This window comes from Actinia tenebrosa, unplaced genomic scaffold, assembly GCF_029948245.1.
Source record: "Actinia tenebrosa isolate PJP-AT-01 unplaced genomic scaffold, QUT_ActTen_1.0 PGA_scaffold5__44_contigs__length_20552954, whole genome shotgun sequence".
NCBI classification, from domain to species: domain Eukaryota; kingdom Metazoa; phylum Cnidaria; class Anthozoa; order Actiniaria; family Actiniidae; genus Actinia; species Actinia tenebrosa.
In genome coordinates, this window is record NW_028292582.1 from 10,346,422 (window position 1) to 10,372,832 (window position 26,411).

The window sequence follows — 26,411 nt, forward strand, 5'->3', positions numbered from 1 at the left end:
GATAACAGCCAAAGTAGTCCAGTAGGAGAGACATTGAACAGTTTGAACAGTTTATTGGAAGAACTTTACATCTAGAGTATTTGATTGAAACAACGACACATATGAAAATTAAGAGAATAAGAGGAAAAAAATTTTTTTCCTGCCAAGGGCACTTGATATCTTTTCTCCTATTCTCTCTATTCCATTACACACACCGAATGCATAATTTATTACTACTATACATATGAAAATGAAGTTAAACTCATGCATGTATATGGATTTATAATGAAAGACAGACAAACCCCTTGCACTATTATAAAATTCTCGATTTGCAGGTAAAAATAATATTCATATATAGTGATTATAATAATTACATCTTTTGCCAGGGTAAGCTCGTCAGCATAAAGCTGTTATCAAAGAGCGCCGTGGATTCAAGAGGGCTATATTAGAAGCATGGGTGGTGTAGCGGTGAGAGCACTATCCTTTCACCATGCGACCCTAGTAGAGTTACTTGTTGGTTCTCTCCAGTGCTTTCAAGGTTTTTCTTCTGCCTCTCCAGTTTTCCTCCCTCTGTAAAAAATCCACTTCTAAATTCAAATTGAATCTAGAAAGGGCCTGGATGAAAACTTAAATCTGCGTAAATCCAGTTACCCTATCAAATTGTAAAGTTTTTAAAATATTGTGCAGTGTTATGACATTAAAACCAGATGCAAAGGAGACTAGAGACCTCTTTATCTTGGGGAGAATGTTTACCCATTTGACTATTTACTTTTCTTCTCTTTTTGTGCACTACCATTAAACAAAGAAATATCTTATGGAATGACATATATGGCCTAAAATGGGTAAACTTTACAAGGTAAAAATGTCTATAAGGGACCATTCATTTTTTCTACGGGTTAAATGTGGTATTTGGTGCCAGGTGTTACAAAGAAAAATTTCAAGTTGCACAGCATATAAACGTTTTTAAAATTCATTTACAGAGAACAGGTCTGGTTTTTTGCATTGTTTGACAATAAAATCCTTCTACCCTCCCCTCCCCAGTAAAAAAATGAATGGTCCATTATACCTTTACAGTCATTTAACCAGAATACTGCAACAGTGCAGTTATAGCTTTCACTTTAGCACCATTATCTGATCCAGTGGTTTTCTCTTTAAGCCAGGCACCTTTGCATCCTTTTCAGGATAACCCACCGGAAGCAACATCAGTAGCTTCTCATTGGATGGTCTACCCAGAAGTTGCCGCAGCTGGGGCCCTGCATTCATTGGGGTGCTGGTGACAGTCACAAGACCAGCATTCTGGAAAAATAAACCATCAAAAATGTAAACTAATCTTACAAAAACAGTAACTTATTTAGTTCAGCCATTCATAAAATAGACTTTTCCTAAATTTGCAGATATATTAATGTTTTATTTATTGTAATATTATTATTACAATTTCATTTAAATAGTTAAATTTTTAGTTTGATTTATAATTTTAGTAATATATACAGTATGAGTGGCTGTGTTGTATCAGATCGGCTACGCCTCGTGGTTGTATATCTGATACAACACGGACACGAATACTGTATATGACTTATCAAACGTCTAGGTTAGTTCCTTTGTATTTCACTAAAATTTTCAAAATTAAAGTGAATTTGGCCAAGAAAATCCAACTTAAAGTTTATGCAAATGAACACAGTTTTGTATCAGATTTACATCACTCTTCATGGTTGTGATTTCTGTTGTGTTTTCCTCATGAATTATTCATGAGTTTGATAAGTAGTGTTTAAAAAACAAGTAGGAGTGTTTTATACCTGATAAAACATCATCTATGAGTTTTTTGAACTGCTTAAAACACTCATGAACAATTTATGAGATTTTGGTTCAACTGGAGCCACCATACGCGTCACGAACATGGATTTTTATACTTCGATAGAGATTTGACGTCACGGGCATGTGCAACCAGATTCAATGGAAGCTCCCACATGTTGGATATTGTGTGCCAAGGCAAAGACAGGTACGTTAGTCAAAGATTTTTAGGGTTGACTATGACCTTGATGAAGCTCTATGTCTTCATCTAAACTTGGATGCATACTTCATCCCTGATGAAGTCATCCTCATAGTATTCGAGTGGTCTTTATATAAAGATCACATGTGTCTATATATAAAGACACATGTGTCTTTATATGAAATCACTTGAATACTAATGAAGAGGACTTTATCAGGTATAAAGGTTCATGCACGTGACATGTATGGTGGCTCCAATTGGACCATAAGCTTATGAATTATTAATGAGTGTTTTAAGGATATATACAAAATTGGAATATATTTACATATATATATATTATTAGATTTCTTAGCATTATATAGTAATTTATTTATTATCTAGATGGCTTTTATTTATTTATTCTATTATTGTATCTTCTGAAAATTAAATAGACTTTGAGGAATAAATTTAATAAATATAAAATGAACTTTCAGGCTTTGCATCATCACATGATGGCAGCCACGACAGGAGGCAGAACATTATGGCATATACCCAGTAAACTGAGTTCTTTCTCATGTAAATCAGATTAGACCAGATTAGATTGTTCCTGCCTCTGGTCATGGCTGCAATAACATGATAGTGCAAAGCCTCTATACTACCTGAATGGCAACCAGAAGCATCCCACATGAAATACACACACTCATTTCATTATAGTAATGGACTTTCTTTTTGCCGTCAGGAGTAAAGCTGTACAGTTGCTTGAAGATCAATATGAGGTATGGTGCAGATATAATGTAAGGTTTAGACCAAGTCGTCCTTAACACTTCGATATCTTTAAGCCATTTTGCACCCATTCTTTTTGCATAGTTTACTTGTTCCTCTTCCTCGACAATTCGGCAAATCTCAGACTTGAGTGTTTTATCAGAGACAACAACATAGATCCATGGCTCCGTGTGAGCTCCGCTTGGCGAAGTACCTTGTATAGGTTTAAAAGATAAAGTTAAGAAATATACCAACTTATATAGCTGGAATATATAAAGGACTGGTTTAATACATATATAAAAGAACATTCAAACTTTATCAAGACCTTGTATGACCTCTGTCAGGGCTTGGCTAACTCACAGCAAGGGCGGATCCAGGGGGGGCAAAGGGGGCAAAAACTGAAGGATTAGATGCTTCCTTTATTGTTTTCTGTTGAGTTGATGGAAGAAAATCAAATAGCCCCCCCTAAAATTTTGGCTGGATCCGCCCTTGCACAGATCAAACCTGAAACAACCTCTGAGCTTCAACTAAGTCAGAGCTTGGCTAACTCACAAATGAGACCCTAAAACAACCTACTCACATGCGATGCATTCAGGAGAGCCCAGAGGTGAGAGGCAAGTGCTTTACACCAGCCTTGATTCCACCCCAAAAAATTAAATTTAAAGTTCATGACATTTTAGCATTAAAATTTGCTCCCCTAAAAACCAAACTATAGAGGCTTTGCACCATCAAGTGATGGCAGCCATGACAGGGGGCACAACAATAGAGTCTTTTTCCCCTGGGAAACTGAATCCTTTCTAAAATGTAAGATTAGATTAGATCAGAATCAATTGTTCCTGCACCCTGTCATGGCTGCCATCACGTGATGTTTACATCTGATATCATAATGAGAGTCAATAATAAGCGATTGTTAAATATTTAGGGTTTCTCGATAAATGACAATTAAATTAGGTGTAAATTGCTGCCAAAACAGAAAACAAATAGAGAGGAGTGTACAGCTGTATAAGTCAAGAGAGAAATGAATATTCATAAGTCAAAGAAAAAAACAAAAAAACAAAAGCTAGTTCTGAATGTTTGCAGACCTGCAGTGCGAACGATGTCTTGGATTACACCCAAAGGTACTGGGTCAGACGAGATATTTCGGACGGTTCTCCTTTTATTCATACACTCATAAAACTCTCTTGCTCTTTTCTTCATCTCTTCTTCACTAGGAATCTCATCAAAGTAGGGATACGGTATCATTGGAACGTCTGAGTCACCAGTTATATGGACGTCAAGCGGATCGCGTGGAAGTTCATTTTCCTCGTTGAAAGGATCCACATCTACAGTGTAGTTCAATGGCTTGGGCTTGGAGATGAATCTTATAAACTCGGTAACAACCACTCCTAGTACGATTGCAGCCAGATATGGCCAGTAAGTGCAGAGAAACGGGGCGCTGAAATCCATTTTTGCATCGATCTTTTTGGTGCTGTTGAACAAATATCACGTGACCATTCTGAGAAGAATTATAAGCACACATAAGCAATGCAAATCGCGTGACAGTTTTGTACGTACAGGTCACGCTATTTCTTTTCACCTTTGGTGCACATTTTCGCGGGACTTAATTTTCGTGATTGAAGCATGAAAAATGACAAAATGAAAGCTACGAGTGAAAAAGGTTACTGCGAAAAATAGGGCGAAAAAAAGGTTACTGCAAAAACTAGGGACTCGAAAGTAAATGCGTTCTAATAAAATTTTGGTATTGTTCAATGAAAAACATTACGGTAAAAAATTAAAATAGGGTTCTTTATTTTTTGCATATTTTGTTCCCTTTACACAATTTTAACTTATCACATCTTGTTTCAGCGACCATTTAGGAACGGGAGAGAGGTGAATACATTTTGTCGTTTTAAATTTTTGGGAGGGAGGGGTGAGGAAAAAATTGGGAGGAGAGGCAGAATTACTAGTAATGGGGCGAGGACAAGAAAAGGATTAGGGGAAGAGATGGTGATATAAGATAAACAAGAACGTGCCCCAGGTCTGACTCGACTGTATTCTGTATTTTCTATCCGGCGTGTTAACATTACTTCATCTGATTTTCAAAGTGAAAAAGCTGAAGCCAAGAACGAAAGATTTGGCTACGACAGGTAAGCTTGTCAATTACACGTGAACAGGAAAGCAAGGGCGTGGTCAGTAGGAACCGCGAAATAATTTCTCCGTTAATTAACTCTTGCCCTTGGTTAAAATGTGCTCGTTTAGTAATAGTTAGGTTTAGGTTCAGCGTCATATTATACTCAATAAGCTATGTGCCTTTTATAGAGTGTGCACCATCACGTGTGTTGGCAGCCATGACACGAGGCAGGACAATCGAATCTTGCCATGGTCTATGATCTGATTTACACGAGAAAGAATTAAATTTCTCAGGGGAAAGAGACTCCCGTCGTAGTGCCTTACGTCATGGCTGCCATCACTTGATGGCACAAAATGTAATTATATCATGCGGGATTCCTGTGGATTTGGCGGGGAAATGGTACATCTCCCCCCCCCCCCCCCCCTATAATCGAGACCTCGCTACGCCCCTGCGTGATGGTGCAATACTTCGAATTCTATTATTATGTATCTAAAAAATATATTAGTGTGTTCCTACACCAAGTTATCGCCCGAGGAAGTTTCGGGCAAAGAAATACGCCAATACGCATGCGCAGTGCCAGATCTAGGACTTTGAAGAAAACGGGGGCATTATTGATAACTAAGAATATATATGACGAGTTCATCTTTCTCGGGTGCAATTGCGCAAATGCGTTGACAGGTTTTGCTAAGTTTTTGACGATCGCAGAAAAAGATAGTTGCATGGTAGTCTAAATTACTATACTAACTTACAGACGGTCTATATTACTATACTGAGTAGATATCAGAGCTACACTCCGATCCATCGCCCCCAAACAAGCTTCAAGTCGGCGAGGCATCCGGATCAACAATATAGTAAATGTATGGAAACTGACCTAAATGCCTGGACCCTAAAACAACCGCTTGAAGGCAATAGACAAGTTAGACGAGTTGATGCATTTTAGACAAGTTGTTGCAAATAAGAAACAAGTTGCCGCAAATAGGAAATGATTTGAGACAAATAAATAAAAATAAGACATTGCATGTAGTTTTTTAATTAGTACTGACTGATTGACTAACTGACTGTCTGCACAACTGACGCACTGACTTTTTATTGGATTTATTGAAAAACTAAGTTGGTTTTAACTTCATCTCGGTAAACTTAAGGGATAACATATTATTTTTATAGTAATACCATACAACGCCTTTTAAGCTGAGAAAATTTCCAAGATATTTGCCGTTTAAGTTGGAATCATAGCACTTTGTGTACCACCACGCACCAGAGTATTTACGTGCACAAGAAGTAGAACTAGACTCGTCATTATCACGGTCTTTGGTACTAAACGACATACCATTATGATGTAGTGTCAGTGAGTCACCGGCCGAACCAGAATACGACGTCACACTCAACCTGTACTTTGAACCCTCAGAACCAACACTAAAACTACCATATTTGGCATATACTTTCACTCCTTCCCAGTCTTTCAGTTCGACGCGTAGAATTGAGGCTGTTCGTGACGTCAGTCGGTGAATCTTGTCATTACCCAGCCAAAACTCGCCAGTCAGGTTTCCAAAACCTGTTTTGTATTCATCCCATTCACGATAAAAGTCTACGGAGCCATCTTGTCTTCTCTGGAACACAGTCCACCCCCCTCCGTCTGTTGTCATGTCACAGTAGACTTGGAAAGGACCAGTACTGTCAGGATCAATTGTGTACACACCATTCTGTCTTACTCCTGATTTATAGATCTCTGAACAATCTGCAGCTAAACAAATATGGGAGCTATATCAAACAGCGCTTTTTTATATGCTTGCGGTGAGTAATGATTTTTTATATGTGATAATGTAATACCTGGCGTTATGACTTGCAATTGAGTGTCAGCTTTCTGTTTAAATATACCAATCGTTGTAGCAGTACATATATACACCCCAGAATCTTCTATCTCTACACGTCGGATGGTCAGCGTTTCTCCTCTCACCTCTGACCTCCCTCCTGATGGTAGAGTACCATTCACTTTTCTCCACGAGATGACAGGCTTCAGGGTCCCTTTTGTACTGCAACTCAAGGAAAATGTTTCCCTTTCATATTTGGTTACATTTTTGGGTGATTTTGGGACAAACTTGGGTAGAACCACAACCATAAGCTGTATATTTCTCTTTGAAGATCCAAGAAGATTTCTAGCCCTACAGAAGTAAATATCCGAGTCTTGTTGCTTTAAGTTGAGAATGGAAAGCTGTCCCCCATTGGATATCGTGCGACTTTGGTCTAATTCCCCGGCAGCTCTTGACCACATGATGGTAGGGACAGGAGAGCCGGTCACGTGACATCTTGGTAGAGTGACGTTGTCCCCTTCTTTTGCAAAGAGAGGAACGGTCTTCATCGAGACACGGGGACGAACTAAAGAACCATAATTTAACATCACTTCAAGGAAAAAAGAAGCAAAATAAGCGTGATTTACTACTTACAGTTAACAGTTAGGCGGACAGTTTTTCGTGCCGTGCCAAGTAGGTTTCTAGCATGACATTTGTACGATCCCGTGTCACTGGGAGTGACGTTTGAAATCACCAGCTTATCATCACCGGTCAACTGGGAACTGATACCTACTTTACTCCAACCAATCTCAGGCGTAGGATAACCGCTGGACGAGCAGTGGAAGACTGCCGTCTGACCTTCATTGACAACCAATGAAGGAGGAGAAATGATGACGTCAGGTGACGATACAGATAGGCCTGGTTCCCCTTTTGATCCCGGCATCCCTCGAGGCCCTTGAAGTCCTCTATTGCCCTTCTTCCCCTTTGCACCAGGTGGACCCATAATTCCTTTCTTTCCTGGTATTCCCATCTCTCCCTTCGGTCCTCTCTTTCCTCTACGACCCCTTGGACCTGGCCTTCCAGGTGGCCCGGGAGGGCCTGCACGACATTTCCTGTCTGTAACTATGGTGGCACAGAGACGTGAGTGTAGCTTTTGGAGTTCTTCCAGGTCGCTTGGTCTCGATGCGTTACGACGAGTACGGACTCTAGAAGTGTCTAGCTTTGCTGTATTTACTAATCATAAGAAAAGACGGTTAAACAACCAAAGAAATAACAATATATGATGACAATAGATTAAAAAATGCAATTGTGCTATATCACATGCTACTATATGGTATATGCTGTCATATACAACGATCCACGATTGTGATGTATATAGCGATGTTTACGTTGAGGTCACCTATTGATATAAATATACCAATCAGAGATCTATTGGCTACTGAAATAAAGAGATCTTTTGTTTTAATGGTTGGCAAATTTGAATGAGAAAAGATTCCTGACGGCGATGTTCGTGAACCGTGAATATCGCTATTAATGGTGTAATAGTAGCTCACCATTTAGGGCCTGTTTTGTCGTGTCTTCTTCTCGTTGTTGTCTGTTGCTCCGTACTTTAGATTCAAGGTCTCGTATTCTTGTCACGTGTTCCTTCAAGACCAACTCAACTCTGATAAATTCTCCCAAACACAACAGCACAACAATAAACGATACTGTCACACTGGATGACGGCCATGAAGTACGCTTACTATCTCCCATCTTAGAGCTAAGGAATCTTGACCGCCCCTTGTTGAACCCGAGTCACAGTTACTGAATACGCAGTAACTTAAGACTGTTATCTAGTTCCTTGTTTGGAAGGTGATATGATAGGGTTTAGCTGTGTATCCTGTTGAATTAGGGCAATCATAGGTAGGCGAACTAAGGAATCTTCCAACAAAAAAAACAAAACAAATAGGGCATACACTTAGGCGCTTTTAGACGATATAAGACGGTCGAAGACGTTCTCATACAATATAAGGTGATCTGATGCAGGATGAGGACCCATAGTAGGCCTATCTTGGCTTGATTCACTCCTTGTCCAACCTCGTACCCAGAGCTCTTATTTCTTACTACGCATGCTCTGGGTACGAGATTGCTTCCTGTCAAATTTGCCGTAAATCATGATAAATATTAAAATATTGTATATATGTAATATTAACTGAATTTTCAGTTTCATTGCATTATATCTTGGTTGTTAACGATTATGAACGTTTAAATTTAAGGAGGAAGAAAGTTCTAGAAATTCATGGATAGCAAAGCTGGCAGCTTTGTAGCACTGTCTCTTCTCAGGTGCCATGTTGAAGGTACGTAAAATTATTGCTCAGAGAGTTTGAAAAGTGTAATTAAATATGTCCAGGACGATTCTATTGCTGTAAGATATAGTCTATGCATACGTCTGTGTGCTTTTTAACTTCAGTAATGCTTCAGAATTTTTTTAGTTGAGTCAATGATCAATGAATGAAAGATTCATAATTTATGAAAATCCCTTTTGAGTAAATATTTGGAGGAAAATAAACATATTCTAGACCACCAAGTTATCAAGAAGGGAAAATAATGGTTTTATTGGGTCCCGCCGGATAGAGGGAGGTAGGGTGGGTGGAGAAACCCATGTTTTAAAGAGCTTTTTGAATAGCGAGTGGAGTGGGCATTTTTTAAATGATTTCCCTCCACACCAGAAATGGTAAAATATTTCAAGCTGGAAAGCTGGCTAAGAGAACTTTTTATTTTCTTTTTTATGTTTCCGGGTTTGCTTTTAGACTTATGTCTAACGTTGATTGACAGCTATGCCACGGGAAAAAACTAAGATTACCCACAGTTTTTTGCATGAGAAAGCGAATTAAATGTTGTAAATGAGCTGCAGCCAATCATGTGAAAAACACTTATGCAAACAGAACATTATTCAACTAAAACATAATATTTTTACTTGATAAAAATTTTAGTCATGAAGTTCGTAAAATTTGTTCGTAAAATATTTTGTTCACGTGATTAACCACAATCCATTTCGAGCATTAAGCAGGGGGGGGGGGGGGGGAGATTGGTGGGTAGATATTAGATCAGTGTGTGGCTTGTTTAGTGGGCTTTCTTGGCAGCTTCCTTCAACTGCTCTTCAGTGAACTGTCTTGGATTTTCGTCAACTTGCTTGGGTCCAAACAGAGGGACATTTGGGTCCTTTTTGTTAGCCTACGAGAAAAATGGGACAATAGTTGTTACTGTGCTCTTGTTTTCCACGATTTATTTTTCTAAATGCAAAATCCCTTACTTACCACTCGAGAGAGAGCCTGCAGACATGTTATGACCTTGAAGAAAAAGCAGAGAAAATAAGACGCGAGAAACAAGAAAAAACGATTTTCCCATTCATTTTCCAATCCGAGACCAACTCGTTCTGCGTGGAATTAAGGGAACAAAGCTTAAAAAGACTGCACCATATTTGCTACACTCCTACAATTCTTGGGGTGCAACTAAAAATCCCTCGAGATATAAATAACAATGAAACAGCCGCCATCTTAATTTATCTACTAAAAGAAAGGTAATGAGGAATATTTTTTTAGCGTCAACCAACATTGCGGCCATGACGTAATATAACATGCTCCCCAAGAATAGAGCACGGCACGTGATGGTGCAAAAGCTCTATTCCATTGGTGCAATGGTTATAACCAGTCTTGCTCTAAATTTTGGCGGGAACTGATCGAGTCGATTTTCTTACCTGACCAACGTTCTGCCTCTCGTACAAGTCCACGGTCTGGAAGATGTGTATCCTATCCACTCCAAATTGTTCACAAGCTGACAGGAAATTAGAGATATTTTCTTGCATCTGGATAAAAAAAAGAAAATAAGGTTAAAAAAGAAAAAAAATATTCAAGGGATTGAGACAGCAACCGCACACTGTTGAATTCTTTTATCGCGGACTCATATCAGAAAGAAAAAATAATTACAGACATCAACGATACTTCGAAAATTCCTTTGATATTTAATGAACTAATACTAATAAGAAAAAGGAGTTTAACAACGAAATATTGCACTACCTGGAAAGATTTTGGGCTCTCGTGAATTTTCTTCACTGCTCCAGGTTTGAACGAGTTCACAATCCTGTGAATAATCGTATGAAATGTTAGAGGACTTGACCGCGCACATGCGCATCCTTTAGATAAACGGCCAATCTCGTACCGAGAGCCTGCGGCAAAGAACGAGGGCTCTGGCATCTATTTTTTGAGACCAGGATTTCTTGGACTTCCGGTACTGACGGCGCACGCGTTCAAAGACTTGCCAAAAATTAAAAATATTTTTTCCCCGATTTTCAATTTATACTATGATTTTGACTTTGATTTTGACTTTGATTTTGACTTTGATTTTGACTTTGATTATTTTGATCGGTTATATCTAACTTTCCGAAAATTGCGCATGCGCCAAAACGCCCGCAGGCCAGAAGAAACGCAGGCTCTGGGTACGAGATTGAGAAACGGCGGCCTGTAAATTAAATCTTACTTGCAGAGGATTATCCCGTCCTGCAGAGGCTTAGCAAAAGCGTCTCCTGGTCTGGCGTCTTCCTCGCCCCAGGCTACTTTCTGACCGTAGACCGCCTCGACCCAGGTTTTCGCGCCATCTTCAAGCTCTTTGGGGTACTTAGCAGCAATCTATTTTAAAAATATCAATATATAAATGAATGAATGAATGAAATAGGTTTTTTTATTAAAAACATTTATTCAAAGCGGATGAATAAATATTTTACAATAAACAAACCAGGGCCACCCAAATTGATTCTTTGCATTGTCGCATTGTCGCTTTGTCGTCGATATGCACTCAATTACAAAGTCATTGTCGGGTTCAAAAAAACATACAACACTGCATAGGACATAGAAGCTGAAAACGAAAGGTATTATGGGGAATGATAAACTTAATCTCCGAGATGTTTCATTTGATATAAGACTTGACATACCCAGTCGTTAGGCTGCGTACATAATGTTTGGCAGGGGGGGGGGGGGAGGGGCAGGTGAAAATTTGAAATGTCCAGAATAATTCTTGACACCCCCCTTAAAGTCATGCAAAAACATACGATCCCCCTAAGCAAGGCTTGTAGCTTCTTCCAACAATTGTGCATCTCTCCCCCCCATTTTTCTGATAAAAATTTCCCCATCCCCCACTTTTTCCTACCAACATTTTCTCGATCCCCCTCAATTTCACCTGCCCCCCCCCCCCCCCCCCCCACCCTCTGCCATACATTATGAACGCAGCCTTATCAAACATGTGTTTAAATCCCTCATGATTTCTGTCAGTGCAAAAATTTATGAACATTCCACGAGTTCTATAGCCATATACATCTAATGAACATACTTCCCTAGTACCATTTTGGTCTCAACTTCTAAATTATATATGTTTTGAACCTGACGATGACTTTTGGAATTGAATGTATCCTTTGATTTGGTAAAGACTGTAATCTTTTGCAAGATGAATTTCCCCCATGCCTTAACCCTTGAGAATACGATTCTTTTACCCCATTCACACCAAGGCTTAAACATGTTTTAAAGTGGTTTAACTAAACAGAATTGGAAAACTATCTACGAACACTGCACAATATTTGGTGAAATAATGCATGTAAACTATCCTTTGTCTTGTTCTGATAATATTTTAGAAAGTTTCATTATATTGTAGGTTTCTAGTTTCTCAATTTTTTTCCTAATGAAAACATAGTTTAACTAAACACGTTTAGGTGTGAATTGAATGGGGTATTATTGCTAATCGTGATGACGTCATTCAAATGTTTTGATGAGCCAAAAGAAAACAGGTTTTTCAATTCTTTAAACTCTTATTTCTCTGAATGCCTTTTCAAAACGAAAGGTCACCCCACCTCTCCCCCCCCCCTCCCCCTCCACCCCTATTCACTCAGTTAAAAAAGACATTTTTTATCGCATAGAAACACGACATTTTCTGCTTCATGTCGACCCACCGAACGACAAAACGCGACAGTTTCGTTCGAGATACTGAAGTTTTCCTCAAAAGTCATTGCTAGTCTTTGTTACCACATAGAAAAGAACGGTTTTGGAAACAAGTTACAAATACAGTCATTCTAATACCTTTTTTCTCTAAAATTTGTTAGGAAAAAATGCGGAATTTTTTTGTCGTTTGACCGCATGATGACCCAAGTGGTCATACACGTGTCAAGTTTACTAGGCCGGTCACGTAGTTCACGATAGGTGCCGAGATGATCGACTTCTAGGTATTTAGTGCTCGTAGATAATTTTTGATTCATTCTTCAACAGCTTTCCGGAGAAAAATACAGTTAAATATTTTTTTGAATTTTGGCCTCACCCTCCGCACCGGAGAAAGGACATCAAAACTTGTTGCCAGGTTACGTGAGGAACAAGTTGCTGTTCCAAAAATATTGGCACGCAGTCTTAAGCCGGTCTTCCGTCCCTCTAAATGTATTTTTTTGGGCTCTTTTGATAACTGAAGTCACGCAAACTTCTTGATCTAAAATTATACTTAAATTTCGAGAACACTAGATTACTCGCAATTTTAGGCTGAATATTTAGCAGTGTTTAACAAAAACAAGATACAATAATTTTTTTAAATAGGATAATTCTTTGAAAAGCTTTGCTTTGCTATTAATCGGAATTCCTCAAATTTTCTACAGATTACGAATTTTGTGTCTTGTACATCTTTGATTACAAAACGGAAAAACGTTTTGCGTCATAAAACCAGGATAAATTGCCAACACCCCAAAAAACGTGCTCCAGAACTTGGTCTCAAATTTCAAGCTCTTAGCAAATAAACTTATTTTTTCCGGTAAAGCGTGCTTGATCGTAAATAAACAAGTTGTCAACATCAAGATCATTTTTCATATGGAGTGAATATATATACGAGTCTCTTTTGCCAGGATGCTAAATCATTTTCTGCAGAGCTGCAAAGAGAAGTTTCTGTAGAGCTACAAAGAGAAATCATTTCGACTGCGGAGCTGCAAATCATTTTTTGCATACGAAAAGAAGCAAACCCAAGGTATGTACTAGTACTTGATCTTCACAAATGATCGAACATAAAAACCATAGTTCCAACAAAACATAAAGTTTTGTATCGCTTATTTTCCTTAGTAGTTAAAATAATGGGAATACCTTTTTTGATTTTTTATATTTTAAAACTCATTTCATTAGAAAAACCGACAATGTTAATAACAAATCATTTCCAAGTTGAATTGTGTTAACTTAAACACATGAAAATGATACGAGTAGTCGCTACTGACCTAAGTTTTGTTAACCACGTTTCATTTCTTCCAGTAGTTAGGGATGGGGAATTAGGACAGAGAGGAAAAAAGTCCTATTCCAAAAATATGTTTAAAAAAAGAAAAGTTGACAATTCGAGAGACATTTTATTTTAAATTATTTCATTTGAGAGGATAGTTCATAACTCTGCAAGTTAAGCTAAAAGTAAGGAAGACCAAACGATTATTCTTTTGAAACTGTTAAGAAAAATAGTTCCCCCTAGCTGTATTATTGTTAATACGGCGTTATTCTAAGTCTTACTTCCCATGTGTAGACCTATTCTCATTTGCGCACGCTTCTATCTTCACTGTACTTTCCGTCACGCTTTTAGTTGCGTTATGTTCCTCTGTCACGCAAGGCGTTTCCATATCAAACAGCGGGGATGGAAACATTGTTCGCCTTAACGTTGTTCAAGATGTCACGCTGGAGAGACCAGGAACCAACCATAACTTCTTGAAATATCTTTTGGTCGGTCGTCACCCACAGTTCCCGCTGAAGCGCTCGCTTATTCAATTTGAAAACTTCAGCTACGGGAACTGTCCCGCAAACAAGATCCGCTGGGCAAAAATGTACGTATACTTTGTGTACGCACACAAGGCAAGCTGGCACTCCGTCACCCAAACCCCATACCTCTCTCACAAGATACAAGTCCACACGGTCAAGAGGCGTTGGGCCGAGTCACAAGCCACTAGTTCCAGACCCCTGATAGGACAAAGCTGGTCCCAGACCTACCTCGGCCTGAACAATCAAGATGCTGAGTCCAGTTCCCAGTCCGGCTCGACATACATCTATGCGTACCGCCCAAGAGGATTCGTTGAGTTTGACGTGACACGCGCCGTGCGTGACTGGAGAAGTGGAAGAAAATCAAACTTCGGCCTTCTACTCAAAGTAAAAGATGAAAAGCGTAACGGAAGAGATCTACGCTTTGCCAGCAACGCTGATGCAGATCCCAAGAAACACGCTTTCATTAATGTCATGTGCAACTACTAAATTATAATCAAAATATATATCGGTGTAGCGATGACAACGAAATGTCTTGTTTCGGTCTTGTTTTATTATTATTATCATTAATTTGTGGCAAACGTTACTTTTTTTAAAATAAAATTATGAGGCATAAATCATTATATATTGTCATCTATGTGTTTGGAATATTAAACAGGAATCGACTTCCGGTGCAAAATACTTCCGGTGCGCATGCGCAACTGTTTCCGGTGAACAAAACTTCAGCCTGGTTCACATATGATCGCAGACGATCGCTCTCGATCGCTCGATCGCAGAGTCCACTCAACCGAGGATCTCAAATCGAACTGTTCACATATGATCGCAGCCGATCGCCGGCGGTTTGTTGACACCTGAGTCCGCGAATTATCATTCAGCAGTAAAACAAAGTACGATGCAGATTCAACATAGACTTAAGAAAATAATCGCTGGCAAATCAAAAAAGAAACATTCGACTTTATGATCGTGAATACTTCATCAGGGGAGTCATCACTATGAAGAACAGGACGTGCAATCTTAAAATATACCCCCAAACGACAGTTGTTTACTTGCCTATATGGCTTACAAACGTAAATTACCATATATAACCGTGTGTCGATACTTTTAAACCAGTTATATCTGAAAAAAGACTGAAAAGAAATGCTTTTTCGCTTGTGAAAATCAAAAATATACACGTGTTTTATGGAAAACTGAGCATTGTGGGACACCTTCCAATCTCACGATCGCAGAATTCTGTTCACATATAATCGCAAAAGATCGCAAACGATCGCAACCGATCGCAGGAATAGAACCCGATTCTATTCCTGCGATCGTCTGCGATCGCGATCTCAGACGATCGCAGACGATCGCAGAGCTGTTCACATATAATCGCACTCGATCGCCAGCGATCCTCTGCGATCGTCTGCGATCGTCTGCGATCATATGTGAACCAGGCTTTCTAAACATGTTTTTTTCCCCGTTTGCTGTACGTGACTTGTGAACCTAAAGATTTCTTTTTAGGTATCGTTAAAAAGTTGAGGGTAAAAGTTCTCTATTGATTTTGATCTTAATTTCCTCATGAGACCTCGTGTCATTCTATTTAGTACCACTTCTTTATTTACTGGTAACATTTGAAAGATGAATTAATACAAATCTGATGATAACTCGAGTTCAGCTGTGAAACATCCATCAAGTAATGATCGATGAAAATTGTTTTTCGACCTGTGCGTGCGTTAGTCAATATCCGGCAGAGAACAGTTCGCCCCAGTCTTTCGTGTTATTGTCGGAGACCATAAAAAATGCAGGCTCAATATGCGAAAATTTTACTATAAATTCACCTTGCAAAGAAAAATTATTCTCGTTCTAGATGTTATTGTATTTTAACGTTGTACTACAAATTAAGGCAGATCATTGGTTTAAATTGTTTTTTCCAATATACTCTAAATTCAATCAGAGCTGAGAACACATGTAAAATCCATAGTCGAGCAGCTGTTGACTGAAGCATTATTTTTCTCTACGCCCCGTTTGTAAATACACTGCAAGTGTTCCTACTGAAGAACGAAAACTGCTTCATTAATATTCCAAAACCCGAAGTGATCCTAATTTTCCCAGAATGTATTCAAGAATGCGCATCGTGTTTTCGAAAACTGCTTATAATCTAATAGAGGTCACGAGGTTCAAATTTAAGACTCCATTATCTGAATGCAGGCAAACACGAGCGATTCCTCAGTTTTCTGTCGCTAGAAGGTAATGCTTTAAACTGATTTATAAAATAGAAAATTTGATTTCCAACTTTATATGACCTATATTAATGATTATAGATAAAATAAAATCAATGATTTTAAGAAAAATTACTCCAAATATTTTTATGAAAATTTGCGACCTGGACGAATATTTTTATGGCGATTTGCAACTGTGGAAGTTCGATTCTACCTCGTATTAAAATCTAGCTTTGCAATTCATTTGAATTTTTTTGTCTATTTTTTGGTAATTTTTGAATTTTTTGTTTCACTAATATTCTGTCACACCTTGGTCACTCCTTTGAAACCTCGTCAAAATACTAGGTTGTAAAATTTTAAAAATCAGCACAACATTTTTTTATTGTCGATTATTCAGCTCTGTTTTATTACGATACAAAGTCTGTGCTACGATACTCGAATCCAGAGCCCGTACGAGCGCAGATAAATTTCAAATAGATCTTTAAAAAAACAATTGTAGCAATATAAAGTTGCATCTAAAAAAAACTTATGAAATCCCAAAATATTTCTAAATTTTAAGCACTTTTTTTTAAAACTAAAGAATGAAAAAAAATTTTTTGGTACCTTTTTCTCTGCCTCCGCAGAAATTCCCGCCTTCTTTGGTCGATTTGCCATCTTAGAATTAAGAAAAAAAGTTCTACGAACGCTGAGGTTTGCTAGCTCCACTAGATCTGCCCGTAATGACACAGGATTTCGAGCGACTCGGCTTCAAGGCAAAACTCCGTCACGCTAAGATACTGGGTGTAGCTCAACTAACCTTTATATTTGCCTATATATGTACAAGAATGCATTCGAATGAAAATCGGCAAAGCCCTACTGAAGAATGCGAGACCCGATAGGAAACTTAATACTTGCAGTGCTCGACTGTCTGGTTGATATATGGTGAAGTTTGTGGAGTGAAAAGAAAAAGTTGACGAAAGATCGAGGGGGTCACTGATTTGATAAGAATCGACCTAATGGCGAGACAATTTAATCGCAAATTCTTTCTCGGCTTTTACTAATACTTTTCGCACTAAAACGTGAGAACTTTAAGCATGTTTAAACCAGAAATTGAAAACGCCAGACAATTTCCAGGTAAAATGAATCGAAGCTTGACATGGCTCAGTAAGGAATTCCCGCAAATTCTCTCGTTAATGTTTTTTGATATTGTTTTGCTCCACCAAGATTCCAAAAATATTTTACGTTTTGAGAATTGTCGAAGACATTTTTTCATTTATCGTCTCGAAAATGTACTGATTTGAAGTTTGGAAATTACTTGGGCTTGGTTAGCTATATATAGAATGTCATCATCGCCATCATCGTTATCATTTCATTCCGTATTTATTGCTTTGACCTGTCCTCCGAATTTTGACTTTGCTAATTTTTTATTTTATTTTTCTAATTAGCGCGAATGGAAAATTCGAGTGATATCTTGCCCTAGTTTTCAAGCACCTTCCTAGACTAATTATTCTTTTGCAGAAATTAAGCTTAGCTTACTATAGAACATTATGTTTTCTAAATATTTCTATTTTCTGCATTCGTTCAGTTTATTCGTTAATTTATTCATAATCAGTTTATTCAATTGTTCATTCCTTTGTTTTATTCATTTTCCTTTCCCATTCGTTTTTACTTTTCATTGTCCATTCTATTCTTTCATGTACTCGTCTTTTCATTTGTGGGCATTTGAAGCTAGATTCACTAAATCATGTTGAATGCGACTAACATGGAAATAGAAAAGACTGCCACAAATGCCATCGAGAAAAAGTCTGATGTATTCTATTAATAGTAACATTATAAAAAAATTTTCTGTTAGTTTCTTGATAATGATGACAGAAATCTATCTGCGTTAGTTTTTCTGATTAATTTAATGACAAAAGTCAATCTTTTAAGTGACATTATTGCCTACTTTTCTGTAGTATTCTCTATCCCTCCATAGGTGTGGTCTGAATTAACATAAGAATCCACATACTGCCACAATCCAAATTGCAAAACTTCCGCTCTCGGGTCTCGACCTTATTGAAGGCTTAGCGTGTCTTGATCCTCGTAAATACGTCGATCAAACCTACGTTTACCACTCAACAAACCACTAAACCAAACAACACATCATAAACACAACACTTAAGGAATGCTTATAAGAACTTTATATCCATCCTACTCGATTACTAAGGCTTCCATGGTACAAAATCAAACAGCCAAAGGCAACAGGCCCAAATGGAAAAAATTGTGACTTTACGTAGTTCAGGGTGTAGCCTTCCTATCTTATCTAATTAAGAATGACAAGCTCTTGAATTAGGAAAATGATGAAGTATAAACTATGAGGCTTTTGGTTGAAGGTCAGCCACATTGATTAAACAAATCAACCCTTGTTAGTGAGTTACTTAGAGAAATTATATATGGAATTTCTTAGTTATCATCTTAGGGTGATGAGTGTAGTGGTTGATATAGACGTCTTTACCTCGGGGTGTGTAATGTTTTCCCATTACAGACTATTTGTTGAGGGCCCTAAAAGGGTAAAATGGGAACTATGCATTTAAAGAAAACGTTTGGAGTTTTTGGACGCTGGGAAGTGTAGGATTTACAAAAAACATTTGGGTGGGAAATGAGCTTGGCAACCTCCACCTCTCATCCCCCCTCAGAACCCACTGTGTTATCCCTCTTGAATGTATATACCATTATGTTGTTTTACGGTGTTGCACATGAAGAAGAAGACACATGAGTATGGATACCACTCAAATAAAGAATCTTATTCTCAAGAGAATGACATTTTGATAAACAGATCACCCCCTCCCCCCCCATTGGTGAAATAAATGAAGACAGTGAACGGTCAGTGAACGGAGGAGTGAAATGAGCACCTTTCTAAGACATTATGGTCCTTTCCTTAGCGAGGAATTGGGTAACTCTGTTAGAAAAGTGCAGTCTTACCCCACCCCTCCCGTGAAAGGAATGAGCGGCACTCCATGCGGTCCCCTCCCCTGTCAGGAATAAGTGTCCCACCCATATAGTTTCCACGAACATATGCCTGGGTGCTTAGCAAGAAAGGAAGCCACCATATAGAAATGTAGACACCAGATGTTTACAGATCACTACAAATACTACAAAAGATCCTCACGAACATCAACGAATAGAAGCCATCTTTACTCACCTTACTAGAGGCTTCTGCCGAAAAGCCGTGCTTAGCTGGACGAAACGCCATGTGCCTTACCAAATTCTGCCTTTCGTTGCGCTACAATTGCAATCTACCCCGAAAAAATATTCTCTTTATAGCATTACCATCAAAAAGGTTCTTAAGGGCGCAGTTGGGGTCATTGCCATGGCAACGTGGATCAGTATTTTTTACCATTTATGTACATTATTGTAAAGGTATTTAATTTGTTGCACGCTAGACCTTGATGGACCTCAGCACACATAGTGATATGATATGCCAGCCCCAGACGAGCAGATGCTATCGAAACTTCTAGATCTTCAGAATCTTTGGATGTATTGAATTATGTTCAGGTCCAGTTGTTTGTTCCAGTCTCTCCTGTGCTTCGAGAGTTTTCCTCACTCCGTAAAAAATATAACTTCTAAACTTTATTCAATTTGATCTGATGTGAAATGCCACTGGCGAAAAGACACTGGCACTGGGCAAAATCGTGACAAAAAAACTGCATTTTTGCATAGGAGAATCTTAGGGAAAACCAGTTGCCGTAAACTGATATCACACGGATATTATATACCATTTTCAATATCATTCTTTGGTTCGTCGTGAAATTGGATCGTCCTGTAGTCTCGAGAAAGACTGTTGTTGGTGGTGACTGACGTTTCGACAACCTGAGCAGACTGAGTCATCTTCAGAGTTCAGTGAGAAAAAGTTTCTCACCTCAACCGTTTTCTCACTGGACTCTGAAGATTTCTGGTCTGAGGTTGTCGAAACGTCAGTCATCACCACCAACAACAGTCTTTCTCAAGTCTACACTCGCCCGGACGAACATATTTCACAACAAACTTCAACGCCTGGGTTCAAACCATTTACTCTTATTCTTTAGTTCTTGAACCAGGGCGGTTCTTTTTCGTTTTTGACCCAGGGAGTCCAATATAAAAATTAGTGGATTTCGAATTAAACGTACATTTATACAAACAATATGACGTCACGGCCACCATGTTGGTTTTTTGCCGACTGCAGTGTTTCTATGACTTGTTGCTCTCGAAATTAATTTTTTTAAGATATGACATAATTGCTGGTATGTGACGTCATGACAGGACAATGACGTCAATGACTAACGTCGTTTAATTGTTACGTCATCTATTGCTATTTTCAAAAATAGCTCTTGACTTTTTAAAGACTAGCGAGAAGAACCAATGACACCAATGAAACTAAAGATTTATTCCAAACGAAATTTATTCCAAACAAAGTTACATAATGATAAAACTTTATTTATACCATATTAGGTTACCATATTTGACTTCATATCGCTGCATTACAAATTTATACCAAATAAATGACTTAATCCTTTAATCCTAAGCAAACTATAACTATGGGTACATCAACAAATCATTAACCATGATGAATTGCGGGGCCATTATTGGTGAGCAAGCTAGGTTCTATATGAGCTGACTTCAGTCAACTGTGCAGATATTCTTCTAATAAAATTAAGACTATTTTAAGCACAGTTCTTCATAGTCGGGTGAACAAAAACCCGTCATTTTTTATTGAAAAAATGTCAAAGAAAGTAAGTTCAAATCTTCGTTTATTTGACGATATTACTGATCTCCTCGGTAGCTTTTCACCCAGTCGGGGAAATTTCGCGGATTCCTTTCGTTTTGCTTGGGTCCAAAGAGAGGAACTGTCTTGTCGTATAGGTGGGCCTAATGGGAACGAATATTTCAATAGTTATAATCTCTTTTTTCCTTTTCTATAGCTAATAGGAAAACTGCTAGGCATAGACTTTTTCTTAGTTCGATGTACGAAGTGCATTGTGGTCTAGCTTGGGTACAAACAACACCATACAAGATATGATGAACAAAAGATGTTTGTACCCAAGCTAGGCCACAATGCACTATGTTTGATCTCAGATTGAAAGACCAATACATCATCGGAGTGCAGCTCAACAATTTGGAGGAAATAACGATAATTTTCCAATGTCAGGAGATTGAAATTCTTTTGTTTTGTCCTACAAATTGAGTTGCTTTGACGTCACATGCAAGGGGTCTATAGATTTACGCAAGAGACCATGAACGACACGTCCTTCGTGTTCTCTTGATTTTCATACCCATACTTCAAAGGAGCATGAAATAGTTACCAGTTCCCCTCTTTCAAGTGTAAACATTTACTGTGACGTCATACAAAAAACTGGACGAGACAGAAACTTACCCTGCGTGCAAAGGCCTGGATTCCTGTGACCACCTAAAAAAATATTCGACGAAAAAAATTATTTGAATCAAAATCAGCTCCCTAAAATATCTTAAGCCAAGGATCTCAGAGCCCGGGTTCCTTTTGGTCTTCGCCAAGTTCTTACTGCGCATGATTGGTTAACAAACTGAATAACCTAACCATCAGTCGAACCAATGACAGCTTTTAAAAAGATTGCGCATGCGCAAATAATATACTGTAATCAGCGACTGCGGTATTTTTGGTCTGCGCTTTCCAAGAAACATATTACGTAATACCTGGCCCATGTTCTGCCTTTCAAACAGATAGACAGTTGGGAAGAGCTCAGCAGGAATGCAGTTGAAGGGTTCATCTGTACACGCCTCAAGGAAGTTCTGGATATTTTCTTGTTTCTAAAGAAAAGATACAAAAAAGATATGGGAGAACCTCTTCAACTGCCACTTTTGTTGTTGTGTTAATATGTTAAGGTTTTTTTTTCTCGCAGTAAATTATACTTCTATTGAGCGACCAACCTCTACTCAGCAGCCAGTTGTCAAAGTCCTAAAGAAGTGAATGTATAGGCACTACATGAGCCTCTATTAAAAACCAGCCTCTTTTTAATTAGCGGCCACTCCACAATTTCAAAAAGTGACTAGTCAAAATAGAATTTTGACTGTAATATTTCATTTACATACATCATTTATTTGTTAAAGCAGGTTACAAAAATAGGCAAGAGTCCTGAAGTGTTCAGTGTTCTATATTTCAGTCCTTTCGATAAAGATAAAATCTGTGCTGCGTACTTACTTGAAATTCGTTTATCTTTTCGCCCGTGTGAACTTTCTTTATAGTTCCTGGGATGACTTCATTCACGATTCTTGAATTCAAAAAAGAAATGTCAGTGACCTTGCGACTCATGGAATTGTGGGTTAAAATCATGGGGGAGCGAGTGAGCTTGTCACGCATGGGTATTGTGTATGAAAATCAGGAGAGAGATTAGTAACGAGCTCGCCTCGCATGGAATTGTGGGTTAACATTGTGGGGGAGACTAGTAATGACCTTGTCACGCATGGGTGTTGTGTGTTAGAATCAGGAGAGAGATTCTCTGTTTATTAATTTAAAAAAATAATATTCTACAGTTAAGCGCGCAATCAAATATTCTTTTGTTTTTAAAGTCATGTAAAAGAGGTGAAAAAGGTCAAAGCAATGCAATGCCATGTGAACAAACCGCTGACAAACGAAATATCCGTATAAGGAATGTCATTATAAGCTGCGCGTGCAGTAGAAGTCGAAGCGATACAAACGCAGACCTGACTGAGATCTTCCATCAACATTATAATATTTTTTTCCATACCTACAGAGGAGGACACCATCGTCAAGTGCGTCAGCTAAAGCATCACCGGGCTTGCTGTACTCGTGCTCAACCCCCCAGTTGATGTTCTCTCCCACCATCATCTCGACCCATTCCCTGCACTGCATATCGAGATCCTTGGGATACTTGGAGCTGATCTGAAATACGATACAAAGTAGGTAGATAACGTATTAATCACATGTTTAGATGCTGCTCTCGAACCCCTCTTAAGGCCGGTTTAGACAAGTACGATTTTCGCCTACAACTAGCGTATACAACACGCTCGCGCCATCCTACAACTCGAGTCGTAGCGTGTAAATCAAGCCTACAACTCGCCTACGACAGACGCGAGCGTGTTGTATACGATCGTTGTAGGAGAAAATCGTACCTTCTAAACCGGCCTTTAGCGGACAATCACGGCCGGACAATTCGCCACCAGCTATTACCAACCGATCTGTTTTTATGCCAGTGATACTCCAGTGATGTTATTCGCCTATTAGCCATTCAGAGGTCGAGGGGGGAAAAACTGGGTAGAAGAATGGCAGTGCATTGTTGGACTGTTGAAGGGGACATTTCCAAGATGGTATCTATTTCGTCACCTAAAACAGCCCCAATCTATGCCTTCCAAATCGATCCAGTTTTTTCCTAAAACCACATGAACTCGCTTTATACGGACACCCTGTTAATATTGAGACTTGTTTTTGTTTCTCTCATGTGAATCGCTACCTGGCTCTCTCCTCCCCTCCTCGGGTTTGTCCGAATCACCCCTCTCCCCCCGGGGGTTGTGGTGGAACAATGCGCTCACCAGGAGCCCTAGTATTTATTACTTAAAATAAATCATTAAATATGGAAACAAAGACTTGTTAATTACTATAAACATTGAGCTAATTAAAGTGTAAAAATTATTCTCTTATTCAATTACATTTTAAAACTTTGCTGAAGTCTAAAATGATGTTGAAAATGATGAATTTCTTTTTCATATTTACCACAAATATTCAATGTTGACTTACGATCGAGTAAAGTTTAGCTAGCCCAGTGTGACGCCTAAACACAACTTACTTTTATACAAAAATAACATGATAAACACCCAAAGAAATTTATATCAACTACTTGTAAATGACTAGTTACTTAGTTACATACTAGACTAGAGTGCAAACAATTAATCCGTGAAACACTAATTACTAAATAGTACAAAATAGTGCTAATTAAACAATAGAAAACAATGGAATTTGCATGAAATTGTGCTATTTAGTATTACTAAAGTTTCACGGTTATATCGTTTGCACTCTACAAGAAGATACCATCCTTAAATGCGTAACATATTTTTTTAAGTTTTGATTTTCAATGAGTGATAATCATTCTTTTGCCCCCTGCTAATAACCCTCAAGTTTTCTGAATTCCAAAAAGGTTTTCGATTTTTGAGTCGTGGTTTTCCACATAACACAAATTAAAAACACCTGTAATCATAAGAACGATAAGTTTTATTTCTGGCCGCACAAGAAACTTCCGAGGTCAGAAACGTAAACTATAAAGTACAACTAAAGTTAAAAATTCCATAACTCTGAATTATTTTCTGCTTGGTTAGTTTAATCTATTTGTTTATACTTTTAAAAGTAAAATATCAAGCTGAGAAGAAGGATTCGAAATGTTTGGAATTTATAATAAAGTTATATTATATGGTCGTATCGATGTCATCCTAAACTCCAAGAATGTTAGAACTTACATCAAATACTGGAAATTAAACAAACCTAAACGTTTTCGATTTTGTCTTCCGTACCTCCCCTCCCCTGTCATACTAAACTCCAAGAATGTTAAAACTTCCATCGATTACTCGAAATTAAAAAAACCAAAACGTACGAAATTCTAGAAAAAAAATGAACTTAATTAAGGAGTAATCAAAAATGCAATAAATAGCTAAGGCGCGCGTTTAAATAGTGCTTAGATCTTCATTTGAGAGGCCTTTTCCTTATAAAGGCTGTTCTACTGACTATAGTATTTGATAGCCTAAAAGCTTGGTAACAAAATATCCCTTTAGCACAGACTCTTTAAAGGATACTCACTTGAATGTCATGACCCTAGCTTCAGTTAGATTTACTAAATTGGTTATTTTACGAGGATTTTGAAAAAAAAAAAAACAAGAAAAAACTAAACAAATCTTTTGGGCTTTTTGTTTAATTATATAATTCCAGAAAGACACGCTTAAACAACCTCTCGGTGAGGGGCCAATTTTATGCAACTTAGAATTGTAAGACTTATAGAAAGTTTCTGAATATTTTTTTATGTATTCGTAACTTGTGTAACATGTCGTTGACAAGATATTTTCGAGGGAAAATATTTGGACATTTTGGATTTCTGTTGAGTAATTGGATGTATTGACAAGGGCGTCAGCTGGAGTAAATTGATTATTCCAAGTAATAGTTGAATGGTATTACCTTTAAAATATCAATTGAGTCATAATTGAACTGTGGAATCCCACTAGCTGTCACTTCGAAAATTAGATCTTTTTCTCAGGTTTTTATGGTTCGAACGTGGCTCAAAGGAATTTGAAAGCTTTTGGGGTCAATATTAGAAATAAGGGTATACTTGCATGCCAGTTAAGATGAACTAAATGCTTGCAAAGATAATCGTTTTTAAGAGAGCAGTTACCTTGCGATTCAGTTCCGCAGTCATTCCATAGGCCTTGTGCCTGTTCGAGCCTTTACGTTTGATTCCCGACATGGTGCTGGAGCTATATAATCGACAAAAAGAGGCAAGCAAATAGTGCGGGCTTCTTAATCCTCTCGGAGGTTTTACTCAGTGTGTTCGACGACCTCACAGCCAATCGTACTAACAGCTGTAATAATCGGTAGGGGGGATTGATATGACAGCAGATCGAGATGACCTATGGGAACCAAGCTCCGTTACGCCAGCCCAAAGACACATCTACATACAATACAACTCTGCAAGTTTGCTGAAGAAGTCTTTTCAAAAGTCCGCGTCATATCTTGAAATTTGACAGGGTCATTAATGGGAAATATCTGGAGAATTGAACAGATAAGGCACATTGAATTCATTTGAGATTATTTTGGGAGAAGAAAAACCAGTGAAATTTTATTGATGTGGGATTGAGATTTTT

The 26,411-nt window shown here is 38.2% G+C and overlaps 5 protein-coding genes across 6 annotated transcripts; 1 reads left to right on the forward strand and 4 right to left on the reverse strand.

The window, feature by feature from the left end:
* Positions 1–33: 33 nt before the first annotated feature.
* On the reverse strand, positions 34–4,226 carry LOC116302595 (iodotyrosine deiodinase). Its single transcript, XM_031711928.2, has 3 exons — positions 3,790–4,226; positions 2,605–2,921; positions 34–1,275 (listed from the first exon to the last, which is right to left on the reverse strand). The coding sequence occupies exons 1-3, from the start codon at positions 4,151–4,153 to the stop codon at positions 1,093–1,095; spliced, it is 864 nt and encodes a 287-aa protein (XP_031567788.2). The 5' UTR covers positions 4,154–4,226; the 3' UTR covers positions 34–1,092.
* A 1,605-nt stretch (positions 4,227–5,831) lies between these two features.
* Positions 5,832–8,737, reverse strand: LOC116302594 (uncharacterized). The gene is made up of 4 exons (XM_031711927.2): positions 8,158–8,737; positions 7,259–7,837; positions 6,645–7,190; positions 5,832–6,558 (listed from the first exon to the last, which is right to left on the reverse strand). The coding sequence occupies exons 1-4, from the start codon at positions 8,354–8,356 to the stop codon at positions 5,924–5,926; spliced, it is 1,959 nt and encodes a 652-aa protein (XP_031567787.2). The 5' UTR covers positions 8,357–8,737; the 3' UTR covers positions 5,832–5,923.
* Positions 8,738–9,341: 604 nt separating this feature from the next.
* On the reverse strand, positions 9,342–19,873 carry LOC116302598 (myophilin). 2 transcript variants are annotated; one of them, XM_031711931.2, is made up of 6 exons: positions 19,744–19,873; positions 11,120–11,268; positions 10,660–10,723; positions 10,341–10,448; positions 9,901–9,933; positions 9,342–9,817 (listed from the first exon to the last, which is right to left on the reverse strand). In XM_031711931.2, exons 1-6 carry the CDS (start codon positions 19,792–19,794, stop codon positions 9,707–9,709), a joined length of 516 nt encoding a protein of 171 aa, XP_031567791.1. In that variant the 5' UTR covers positions 19,795–19,873; the 3' UTR covers positions 9,342–9,706. The 2 variants fall into 2 exon arrangements, with proteins under 2 accessions (XP_031567791.1, XP_031567790.1); XM_031711930.2 differs by lacking the exon at positions 19,744–19,873 and adding an exon at positions 17,187–17,365.
* On the forward strand, positions 14,286–14,899 carry LOC148906522 (uncharacterized). Its single transcript, XM_089037431.1, has one exon. The coding sequence runs from the start codon at positions 14,455–14,457 to the stop codon at positions 14,875–14,877; it is 423 nt and encodes a 140-aa protein (XP_088893557.1). The 5' UTR covers positions 14,286–14,454; the 3' UTR covers positions 14,878–14,899.
* Positions 19,874–20,944: 1,071 nt separating the features above from the next.
* Positions 20,945–26,220, reverse strand: LOC116302596 (calponin-1). The gene is made up of 6 exons (XM_031711929.2): positions 25,943–26,220; positions 23,300–23,454; positions 22,753–22,822; positions 22,248–22,361; positions 21,952–21,984; positions 20,945–21,446 (listed from the first exon to the last, which is right to left on the reverse strand). The coding sequence occupies exons 1-6, from the start codon at positions 26,012–26,014 to the stop codon at positions 21,342–21,344; spliced, it is 549 nt and encodes a 182-aa protein (XP_031567789.1). The 5' UTR covers positions 26,015–26,220; the 3' UTR covers positions 20,945–21,341.
* Positions 26,221–26,411: the final 191 nt, after the last annotated feature.

Excerpts from the sequence above, each read along its gene's own strand:
- LOC116302595 (XM_031711928.2), bottom strand. The coding sequence starts at position 4,153 with ATGGATTTCAGCGCCCCGTTTCTCTGCACTTACTGGCCATATCTGGCT. Across the intron at positions 2,922-3,789 it reads AGACATCGTTCGCACTGCAG|GTACTTCGCCAAGCGGAGCT; the intron begins GTCTGCAAACAT and ends AACCTATACAAG. Across the intron at positions 1,276-2,604 it reads TGCTTCTGGTTGCCATTCAG|AATGCTGGTCTTGTGACTGT; the intron begins GTAGTATAGAGG and ends TTATTTTTCCAG.
- LOC116302594 (XM_031711927.2), bottom strand. The coding sequence starts at position 8,356 with ATGGGAGATAGTAAGCGTACTTCATGGCCGTCATCCAGTGTGACAGTA. Across the intron at positions 7,838-8,157 it reads GACAAAACAGGCCCTAAATG|TAAATACAGCAAAGCTAGAC; the intron begins GTGAGCTACTAT and ends TCTTATGATTAG. Across the intron at positions 7,191-7,258 it reads TGTCCGCCTAACTGTTAACT|TTCGTCCCCGTGTCTCGATG; the intron begins GTAAGTAGTAAA and ends ATGGTTCTTTAG.
- LOC116302596 (XM_031711929.2), bottom strand. The coding sequence starts at position 26,014 with ATGTCGGGAATCAAACGTAAAGGCTCGAACAGGCACAAGGCCTATGGA. Across the intron at positions 22,362-22,752 it reads AAAAGATAAACGAATTTCAA|AAACAAGAAAATATCCAGAA; the intron begins GTAAGTACGCAG and ends TCTTTTCTTTAG. Across the intron at positions 21,985-22,247 it reads AAAGGCAGAACATGGGCCAG|GTGGTCACAGGAATCCAGGC; the intron begins GTATTACGTAAT and ends ATATTTTTTTAG.
- LOC116302598 (XM_031711931.2), bottom strand. The coding sequence starts at position 19,794 with ATGGCGTTTCGTCCAGCTAAGCACGGCTTTTCGGCAGAAGCCTCTAGT. Across the intron at positions 11,269-19,743 it reads CGGCAGAAGCCTCTAGTAAG|ATTGCTGCTAAGTACCCCAA; the intron begins GTGAGTAAAGAT and ends TTTTTAAAATAG. Across the intron at positions 9,818-9,900 it reads TGCAGGCTCTCTCTCGAGTG|GCTAACAAAAAGGACCCAAA; the intron begins GTAAGTAAGGGA and ends TTTTTCTCGTAG.
- LOC148906522 (XM_089037431.1), top strand. The coding sequence starts at position 14,455 with ATGTACGTATACTTTGTGTACGCACACAAGGCAAGCTGGCACTCCGTC.